The sequence below is a fragment of the Mytilus californianus genome, unplaced genomic scaffold (genome assembly GCF_021869535.1).
Source record: "Mytilus californianus isolate M0D057914Y unplaced genomic scaffold, xbMytCali1.0.p SCAF_7, whole genome shotgun sequence".
NCBI lineage: Eukaryota > Metazoa > Mollusca > Bivalvia > Mytilida > Mytilidae > Mytilus > Mytilus californianus.
In genome coordinates, this window is record NW_026262723.1 from 21,234,174 (window position 1) to 21,245,581 (window position 11,408).

An 11,408-nucleotide genomic window follows, 5' to 3' on the forward strand; every position below is an offset into this window, starting at 1 on the left:
AAATTTTTGCGTTCGCATATTGGTATCACGTCGTCGTCGTTGGGGGTGATGGTCCCAACCGTTTAGGAATGAGGGGCCAAAAAGAGGCCAAAACAAGCATTTTTCTAGTTTCAGGACAATAACTTGCGTATAAGTATTTTGATTGCTCTGAAATTGTACCACAAGGTTCAATACCACTAGTAGAAGGTTGGGATTTATTTTGGGGGTAATTGCCCAAAACCGTTCAGGAATTATGGGCCAAAAAGGGTCTAAAACGAGCATTTTTCTAGTTTTCAGACAATAACTTTTGTTTAAGTGTATGGATGTCTATTAATTTGTACCACATTTTACAAAAAGAAAATTTCTTCAAAATTAATTTTTTTGGAAAGGGGGAGGGGGATTTTTTTTTGGGGGGGCAATTTTTTTTCCTCAAAACAATATTCTCTTCAAATATTATTTTTTTTGGAAAAGGGGGGGGATAAAAAAAATTTGGGGGGGGTCAATTTTTTTCCTTCAAGATTTAAGGAATTGTCAATTTTCCAAAGAAAAAATTGGGGGTCACAATTTTTTTTGCTAATTCTTTGTATATAGTCTGAAAACAGATTTACTAAGTATTGCGCAACAGCACAGTGTATTGCATAACAGCAAGAAATCTTCAATTGAATATAAATTCAAATCATACAACCAATTTCAAGTTCTTTGACTACATTTATTCTGTGTCAGAATCCTATAATGTGTCTAATATTTAATTACAATCCAAATTCAGACCTGTATCAAGCGTGAATATTGTGTCCATTTTTGCCCCAACTGTTCAGGGTTGGACCTCTGCGGTCGTATCCAGCTGCGCTCGGCGAAGCAGTTTATTACAATTTGTTCTTATTTTGTGCTGTTCATGACATCACTGTCCAATGTAAGGGGAGGATTCAGCGCTGCTCATAAGCATGTTCAAACACGCCACAATCTTAATGTGTCAGTCCCAATTCATGAGCATGTAAATCAGTTGTTCTAATTGTTTGCTGTCTGTCATATTTGCTTTTCGTTAGTTTCAATTTGTATAAATGAGGCCGTTGGGTTCCTCGTTTCAATTGTTTCAATTTATTTTGTCATATCGGGACCTTTTATACATTGCAGCTTACTCTATGGTATGTGTTTTGGTCATTGTTGAAGGCCGTACGATGACCTTTAGTTGCTTACATACTGGTCATTTGGGCTATTGTGGAATTTGGTGGATACTTGTCTCAATGACAATCATATCATATTTCGGATTATCAGGTTCCAACTCGTTGACATTTATCTACACGATGGATCATTTCAATGAAATATATTCTTTTTTTTTTTAATTTTTGAGACATTGATTCAGATCGAGATCAAATTAAAAAAAATGAAAGATTCTGCAAAATGTGTCCAGCAAGTATTCTTTGTTTTATAATATGAAGTTCTAAAACATTTATGATTGCTTTGTAACTGAAAAACAAACCACTGTATAAATTGTTCACAATTTAATCAGAATAGATCAACATACATTTTTCTTTAATTTTTCCATAAACAGTAATGTATACTATACGAATCTATTGAAACACATGTAAAATACAGGTCTGATGAAACACGTATAATATCATACGCTCGACTGATGACGCTGCATGGTTGTGCGTCTTTGGCGAATATACGATTTTTTTGTCATTGGTACTTTTTATCGGTAGAGGAATCCAGAGCAATGAGTAAAAAAAAAAAAAAATTTGTTTCCGCTTTGTTAGTGTTTTGTGTAAACTTTCGTCACGCCGCGTTGTATCACGCTAAAGCATGTTTGGGATAGTAACTAACCAAAACTTAACCCTATCCGAATTATAATAAGTATTGCGTGTTAAATTGTTATCATTCAGCTGCATATATGATTTAGTTTCTGTATTGAATTCCGGCCAATGAACATCGGTTTCTTTGGAATTAGGATTTCTGAAATATGAAAGATTATAAAAATATTATAATATTGAGAAAGAAAAAACAACATTCCACGAAGAAATAAAAGTCCACTCTATTTTGATTTTTCCTTATGTCAAATCGATGCATACCTAAACATCTTCTTGTTTAAGAATTGAATGCTTCTTTTTTATAATTTTATAGGGGAGTAAAAGCGTTTACCGAAGCACATTTTGTATGAAGCTTCCGCGCTTCATAATAAAACTATGCACACGATCAACGCTTTTACAACCTTATTCAATTCTTATGATTACATTTTAATGCTACAACCGTAAAATTAAGAATTATATCAAGCTTTTTGTTTGTTTTTCAATGCACTGTTTTAACATTGTCACGGATAGCACGTGCAGTCATAGCTGTTGTATTTTATAAGGAAATAGAATATGATCTTGGAGTGTCTCGCGATTGTTGTCAGATAATCAAAATTACAGATTCTAATGAAACATGCATGTAATGTAATTATAAACAAGGCAAATGATAGAATGGGATATTTTTTGTCATACTAACTTATTATTTACACTAATCAACGATGCGCCAGCTGTCGCAGGAGAAGCAGAAAATCATATCCTCCTGACACCTGATGTCTTTTATCGTTTTCAGAGTGTTATCTTTGGCCAAGAGTTTTAAAGGTCCCCTTGGTCTTTTAGGTAATCAAGTAGTTATATCCATGGCTTTGAAATACTTTGTTTTGAGTGTTCTGTGTGAAGGTAAATCCTGAAAAGCACTTCGGACGCAAAACACTTGTTAAGACCCCTAATACCTTTGTTGTAGGCATGGAGCCTATAGTCTAATGGTTCACATGTTGGCCCTGTTATATATGCAAGTGTCTGTCTAACCTTTCATATAAATGGAATAAGTTTAATATTATTAATTAATATATTTCAAAATAACGACTTACCCGGTTTTTGCAAAATTTGTCCAATAATCTTTCATACGTAAGGCTAAGTCAAACTGATCGGTAGAAACTGGAAGGTGGGAATAGTGCAAATCCTCAATTCCAAATAGGAAGACAACTTCCGATGCATGTCCAGATCCTCTGTACCAGGTTGGTCTGGTTGGGCCAAATGGAAGAGGGCTTTTTTGCGTAAACACATACTGATATGATTTTGAATATGTATTATTATTCGAGTGCGACTCTAATATAGAAAATGAAGGCGCTATAAAGAACAAATCTGTATACATTTCTAAAACTTGCCGACTTTGTTCATCAATGTTGTCTTGGACGCTATATTCATTACAAATGGCTTCAGAAACTTTTAGGCTATGATGATAATATAATCCAGATAAAGAGGGCGCAAAATGTTTACATAGAAACGAATTTGGAATTCCATTTGTAATGTTAAATTTGTACTTTTCTTGTTCTTTTACTGTTGTTAAGAGATAAAGAGAGCCTTCCATATTACAGTTTCCAACTATCATATCTAGAGACCGAAACATAGCGTACTCAGGCGAATTCTTGTTAGACAGAACTTTTGAGGGCAAGTCATTAAACAGTTCACCATCAATAACCGGTGCTAGAGGAATCGCTACTCGTATGGATGTCTCTATGTCCGTGGCCAATGTATCAAGAGTTTTCAGTATGTCCCCAGCATTTTTAGATCTCATACAATTCAAAAGGGCATTATAATTTTTGGTAATTGGGTCGTAAATACACCCAACAGCATCACTTAAAGCAACAGACACTAATTTTGAGTCGTCAGTTAGAGCAAAGAATGAATCTGCAACACCACTCTCGGCAATGACGCGTTTAAACAATCCTTTGATGCTTGGTACAACTGACAAAAGAGACACACTAAAACCACCAGCTGATTCTCCAAATATTGTAACGGAAGACGGATCACCGGTGTAATCTGCAATATTTTCTTGAATCCACTGAAGAGCTAAGATTTGATCCCATAGACCAAAATTTCCCCGAGCAGAAGTATCATTGTATGAAAGAAAGCCAAATATTCCAAGTCGGTAGTTTATTGTCACTACAACAACGTCTCCCCTAGCAGCTAACATTGTACCGTTATATAGTGTTCCGGATCCAAATTGATAGGCACCGCCGTGTATCCAAACCATTACCGAACGTTTAATATTAGATGATATATTATTTGGAACATATATGTTCAACTGCAAGCAGTCCTCTGAGAATCCGTTATAAGTAAACATAGGGTATGGTTCTGGTGATTGCATGCAAGCAAGACCAAGGCTAGTGGCATTAAGTGTTCCATTCCATCGACCATATGGCTCCGATTTGGCAAATCGTAGATTTCCAACAGGTGGTTTGGCATATGGTATATTATAAAATTTATAGACTGATGTTGTATAGTCTGGTGTCGGTTCCTTTATGCCAGTAATGTTGCCAAGTCGTGTTTTGATTGTAACAGGAACACTGGAAATCTCATCGGAGAAGAAACATATCAGACAAGCTAAACTGAGAAGTTGTCTGGCCTTTAAAGGAAAAACATGAATATTATAGTGTTTCGGTTCTCATTCATCTTTGGCTTTCGAATATTTGGCTTTGAGCATAAGATGAAGGTAAATCCAGAAAAGTGCTTCGGACGGATCAAATTTAGAAAGTGTTGTTTTCAATTTTTTTTTAATTATTTTTATAGTTTTTGCTTTAGGTAGGAAAAATGAGAGTCATTGGAATACATTATGGTAAAACTAGTTAATGAAATAATTTGTTTTGAGGTAAGAAAGAATTCTTTATGTTTAAGCAAGCAATTATATTAATTCGTTCATCATGTTAGATAAGTACATTCAGTGGTTGTCGTTGGTTCATTTCTGTCATTTGTTTTTCGTAAATGTTTTTTTTTTATAAATTAGGCCGTTAATTTTCTCAATTGAATTGTTTCATATTTTTCATGTCGGGGCCTTTAATAGCCGACTATACGGTATAAGGGTCTTCTCATTGTTGAAGGCCGTACGATTGCCTATAATTGCTTACAACTTTTGTGGATAGTTGTCTCAATGGCAATCATACCACATCTCCTTATTTTTATATTAGAAACAAATTATAAAATTTGCAAGTGATGAGATAACATTAAAAAGGCAGACGCAATATTAGATGAACGGATGAGAGACAAAACGCGCGAAATCTTACCCAAAGATGAAAATTCGTGGAAAGGTTATACTTATTTGTCGATTCGGTTTCTTGAGAATTAGTGCATAACTCTCAGCAGAACACATGTTACACAAAATATAATTTCTCATTATATTTATCTATAACTCATTCACTTATTCTAGATTATTTAATTGATTGGTTTTTGGTGTTTAACGCCATTTTCAGTACTATTCCGGGCTATTTTTGGAGGTTTTAGGTTCTCCATAAAATCGCTTCGAACGCACCACATTCAAAGTGTTATTTTTATTCACTATTTAGAGTCGCCCATCGAAGCTCCGAAATGTTTAATCACTACGTCTCTGTTTTGTATGACACATAAAATTATATTTGTTCAACAAACCTGTATTTACGTCTATGAAATACAATATTTACTCATTTTAAACTTGTACTATTGCAGTAAAAGCCGTAAACGTAATTTTAGGAAAAAAATCAAAACATGAGATGATTTTTCAGTTACGTGACATATCTGAGTACACAAACTCATCATAAGTACCAGGCTTAAAATTTTGTACGTCAAACGCGCGTTTCGTCTTTAAAAGACTCGTCAGTGACGCTCGATTAAAAAATAGTGACACAAACACGTTAATTAGCCTAGCTGTTTTAAAGCTTAAGTAATAAATGATGTAAATTCTCTTCTAATTCTATATGTTGGTAATTCATAAATAAAACCAATAAATTCAACGATTTTACTTACCATTATTATACATATAAACAAAGATCAAATGTAGTCTGTGAAACGTTTACAATTATAATCAATTGTATAATTGCACATATGATTAGGTGATAAAGACGTTATCATCGGGTTACTAATATGGTTTATCTGTTAATAAATAGGACTATCAGTACATGTGTATCCGTATTCCTTTGTGATAAAAGGGGCCAATAATAGACTACAGTCTTAAGTGAGGTACCAACCATTCATCTTTTGTGGGAGGACAATGGGTTTTTTTGATAAATTGTTTTATGCTAGAAAAAAAAATTCCGAAGGGAAGTGAAAAAAAATTAATTCGCCTCCATAAAAATTTAGCAAACAAAACCCCCCAATAAATTCAATATTGAGTTTCAAAAACAAATGCTTGTTCCTGTATTTAATTGAAAAAGTCAGTTTGTTTTTATTCAAGTTGGAAAAAAAATATTTCCTGAGAGAAAAAAAAAACATGCCAAAAACAAATGATGAGTGGTTGGTGACTAACTTTTTCTGATCATTTCTCATCATACGGCGACCTTTAAAATGAACGTTCAGCAAAATAGTAGGTTTTTTTTAGAACTTTTTAACTTCATTTACAATCAGCTCATTTGGTTCGATATTCGCGTGGTTGCAAGGACATCGAAGTTGACATTTTATATTAAGACACCTATATTTTTATGAAAACTGTAAAGTGACTCTTAAAAGTCTTTTGGTTAATGTGTCGCTCCTGTCTCATTGAAACGCAGACTGGTTCCCTGTAACAAGGGTAACTCAGATACCCGTATTTTGCAAGGGAGATAACCAGCTTAATTGACATGTACATTTGTACCGTACTGTTTGTGATTATGATTACAGTTAAACAACAGTTTCAAAACAAATGATATAACGGTAAGACGTAATGATAATCATTAAATTTAATATTTAAAATTATTTCATCAATATGACGTGTAAAAAATTTAGTCAATGGGAATATTCAATTTAGTTAGGTTTCTAGTTTAATAGGACATGAATGAACATTACAATTTTATTATAAAATATGAACGATAAATTGACAGGAAAACGTAATGGTTAGAGGTAAGTAAATAGAATGAAAAAAAATATACGAAACGTCTGAACTGATATCTATGTTTTTACATAAAGGGAAAGCTTTGCTAAATTTTTCATAAGACTAGCACAAAATTTAATAAAAAAAATAATTACTTCAAAGTCGTAACACATTGGAATCGTGTTACCATGAGCGCGACGTTATTATTAAGGAGGACTACCATTGTGTGTATGAATGAAAACAAATCGATATAAGGTCAACCCTATAGAATGACATGTATTTGTTAACATCCATGTCCTTTGGTCTTTGGTGGATATTTAACATTGGTGATCAACTAATCATACCACATCTCCTTTTATAATCTGACAATGTAAAATTTATGTGTCCTGTAGATCCAACATAAAAAGGCTTTGATACATTAACCATGAAAATTTAACAAACATGTTTAATCGCGCAACAGTCTGTATGTGCCTGTCCCAAGTCAAGAGCCTGTAGTTCAGTGGTTGTCGTTGGTTCATGCCGTGAGACTTTGGAATCGTCTTACCATAAGTGCGACCTTACTAGCACCACTCGTTATAATTAAGGTGGAACACCATTGTCCGTATGCATGAAAACAAAACAATGTAAGATAGATAGACTGACATGTATTTGTCATACATTCGAATGATAATATTAATTAAATACAAGGTAGACATAAGGGACGCCCGAAGCTATCTAAATAGTATGTTGGTTTCTTTTTTAGTTATGGTTTTTGATTTTCGAATATTTTGGCATCATTTGTCGAAATACACATATGGTGCAGTAATATTGGTGCAGTAAATGTTATCTAAACCACAATGATGATAAATGGGGATCAATGAAAATACGGGTATAGTTATATGAAATTTTCTGTTGTGAAATTTGGAAGTCATTTTTAAATATGTATTATCTCTATCATGCATAGCTCTGATTCTTTTTCCGAGTTCGGCTCTACTTTTTGTCCTTTTTTTTTGTTTTATTATGTATAGGATATTACATGACTTTTGTTTCCTTATAGACTTTCATTTGTATTGTGTACTTGCAGGTACATGTGTGTGGTTAGCCTTCAATAAAATCCACACATCATTTAAATCAACACAGGCTTAACATTTCATGTTTATGCAATAAAGATAACAAATGTTATTAATCAAACCAACATCAGAAACTCTACACAAAAATGTACGACAAAAGGGATGATTTTTCTTTCCCTATTGTTAATTTTCCCTTTTTGGACAGTGATGTTCCTTTGTCATCGTCCTACGGTGTTTATAGATCCCAACTCGTTCGCTATGCTCGTGTTTGTAGTGACGTTTTGGATTTTAATGAGCGTAATCTATGTATTACTAGTAAATTATTAAGTCATGGATTTCGTTACCACAAATCACTTAAAACCTTTACTAAATTCTTTCATAGATACAAAGATTTGGTCTGCAAGTTTGACTGTACCTGTAGAAAAATTATTTTAAACGGAATAGCACATCCTAAATTTTACGGTGATGTTGTAAACCGAGCCCGGAAATTTGTGCTAATTTTAAGACGGTTTTTGTCTAAAATGGAAGTGGCCGCATTTGTGTTCAGTCTTTATACTGAAATATATGTTGTATTTGATGATGAAACATAATATATATACAGGTTGAGACTGAACACGAATGCGGTCACTTCCATTTAGACAAAAACCATCTGAAAAGTGACGTTTTCTGGCAATTTTGATAGATTTTTCATATTTAAGCTTGAATTTGAGCGTCTTTAATGACCAAATCAGTTCAAAACTTCTACAATCTGTCGATACCTATAGTTTGGCATTGCACAAGGTCATCTTTTTTCTCTGACTGATAATGACGTCTTTACACTAAATCCATTGGATGTTGGATGTGTACTGATTGATATTTTAGTCTTAGATGCATGATTTTTTTCATTAGTTGTTATTGGCTTTGAACTAGCTGTCAGTAACTGCGAGTACTATCAGATGAATTTCTATTTGCATCCATCTGATGAGTTAAGACTTTTTCAACTGATTTTTATAGTTTGTTCTTATGTTGTACTGTTACACCACTGTCCCAGGTAAGGGGGGAGGGGGATTGAGCGCTCACAAACATGTTCAACCCCGCCATATTCTTTGTTTACCTGTCCCAAGTCAGGAGCCTGTAGTTCAGTGGTGGTCGTTGGTTCATGTCTGTCATATTTGTTTTTCGTTAATTGTTTTGTTATAAACTAGGCCGTTAGTTTTCTCAATTGAATTGTTTTTCTATTTTTCATGTGGTGTGGGGGGGGGGGGGGGGCTTTTATAACCGACCATACGGTATGAGTTTTTCTCATTGTTGAAGGCCGTTCGATTACCTATAATTGCTTACATCCACTTCATTTGAACTTTGGTGGATAGTTGTCAAATTGGCAATCAAACCACATCTCCTTATTTTCATAATGCTTATTTTAGGTAAAGTTATTCAAATTTTGGATTAAATTCAAATTTGCAAATATTTTGGTTTCGAGCATCACTGATGAGATATTAATTGTCGAAACGCGTATCTGGTGTAGCAATTAAATTGGTACAATCTGAATGTATATGTTAAATGAAGATTTATTTGTTTATGTTCATTACGTTAAATGAATAAAAGGATAAGTGGCTGTAAATATCTTGTTTTAAAGGACGTATTATCATTCATATAAGTCTTTATAATCAGTGCATTTCTTTTTGGACTATTCAATCTTTCCTGTGTGCATATTTAATGATATTTCACATCAGCTCAGAAGCTCTGACTACTAGACTGGATATACTCTAGGACAATAAACGTCTACCAGAAGAGGCATCGATATAGCGATTGGAAAAACCATTAAAATATACATCTTATAACTTAATGCGCTTTTTATTACATGTGCATTAAATGAAAAAGCATTAAACAAATTTCTTGCGTCGGATTGAAATTTGAAAGCCAAAAATATCTGTATATTGAAAAAATAAAAACAACGCACCTATCCTCTCTTTGAAGATACAATTAAAGTTTTGTCATTTTTTCGTTTTTTGTAAAGGTGTTTTAGTTATTTCTTTGAATAATGATTTTTTATTGCCTTTTTGGTATTTCTGCCTCGTTTTTTGCCATTGAGAACTCTTGCACCAATAGTTTACATATATGAACTAATATACTTATTTGGTTAGGAAAACTATTATAGCATTAACTGGAAGATGCATGCACTTAATACGGCTACTACTAGGAAGTATAGAATTGGAAACTTGGGATTTGTTGTAACTCTGCAAAAATGTATTCGCGTGGGATCAGTATTACGTTTGCACAACTCTATCCCACTTTTGGCTATCTGTTGTAAATGTAAAACACACAACAAATAAACTGAAAAGTCCGGGTACTAACAGGATGACAACTAACTTTAACCAAAGTTCGAAACAACGGTGACGTTGCTCTACTAAACTATCACGTATTAACGTATCGTAGCAAGGACGACATTACCACTGTTTCGGAGATTGATCTTGAATAAGGAAATTCGAAGAAAAAACATGGCATATCTTGGAGAAAACAGGATCAAAATATGCTCGCTACTAAAGGAAGCTAGCTAAGGTAGTCGCAGTTGTTGGTTGAATACTATACCTACCAAAGCCATAATTGTGTCTACTGTTTGCTTTTTGGAATATGATACCATTGCACAAAGGAAATGTTAGATATTGAAGGATTATTGACTTTAGTACTTCTTTTATCATATTTTCCACCTATTTATTATAAAACCATATCACGGCTTTGGGACGTCGGCGAGATTTGTCCAGACGACATCAGGTTTAATCATAAAGTTATGACCGGACCTTTACATTTGAAACACGTATGATATTTGTTCCGAGTCCTGTCTAAGGTCATCTTTGCTCGAGAAATTTGTAACCTAAGCTTTTACTAAATTATTTAACGCTAATTTCCAATTTTTTAAGGTATATGAGAAAAAGTCAACACTTATCAGCACAATTGTATGTATTCTACCAGAACACCCCGTACAATACTTCATTTAACAATTCGATATACACATATTTTCGAATATTTAAACATGTTAAATGTCTGTCCCTCCGAGGATTACTATTTAAACAATAGTCTATTAAAAGTTGATATTTTCGTAAAGGGTGAATGAGTCGAACTGGTTTCTCAAATTATTCCATAAATAAAAGCACATATAAAAATAAACAAATAGACAAATAGATAGATATATTATCTGAAACATTAATGATGGGAATCTCATTCATAACTGATTTTTCTGATGATGATATTTTCTATTGATCATGCTTAAAATTGATTATTTTCACATTTTTCAGTATTCCTAAAAGAAGACGAACATACTATTTATTAATGTGATGAGAGGAAGATAGATATTAGTTGAAATAAGTTGATTTGAACAAAATGAGTTGTGGAGAAAAACAAATGACTCTGTAATATGTTCAAATATATAATTAAAACCCCATTGTAGGCAAACCAATTAAAAACAATACCTATCAAGGAACTCTGTACATTGTACAAAAAACTACAGATTCTCACACGAATTAGAGGGGGAAATAGAAGCCGAGGACTGAAAGTAACTATCAATATGTATATCGGTTTTGTTTT

The 11,408-nt window shown here is 33.4% G+C and overlaps 1 protein-coding gene across 1 annotated transcript; it reads right to left on the minus strand.

Moving 5' to 3' along the window:
* Window positions 1-1,463: 1,463 nt before the first annotated feature.
* LOC127708282 (carboxylesterase 1E-like) lies at window positions 1,464-10,467 on the minus strand. Its single transcript, XM_052213126.1, has 3 exons — window positions 10,420-10,467; window positions 2,852-4,389; window positions 1,464-1,929 (listed from the first exon to the last, which is right to left on the minus strand). Exons 1-3 carry the CDS (start codon window positions 10,465-10,467, stop codon window positions 1,773-1,775), a joined length of 1,743 nt encoding a protein of 580 aa, XP_052069086.1. The 3' UTR covers window positions 1,464-1,772.
* Between the last annotated feature and the right edge of the window lie 941 nt (window positions 10,468-11,408).

Bases quoted from the DNA above. Each gene is read 5' to 3' on its own strand.
- LOC127708282 (XM_052213126.1), bottom strand. From the start codon at position 10,467: ATGGTATCATATTCCAAAAAGCAAACAGTAGACACAATTATGGCTTTG. The intron at 4,390-10,419 runs GTAGGTATAGTA...TTTCCTTTAAAG, and splicing joins TAGACACAATTATGGCTTTG to GCCAGACAACTTCTCAGTTT. The intron at 1,930-2,851 runs GTAAGTCGTTAT...TTCATATTTCAG, and splicing joins ACAAATTTTGCAAAAACCGG to AAATCCTAATTCCAAAGAAA.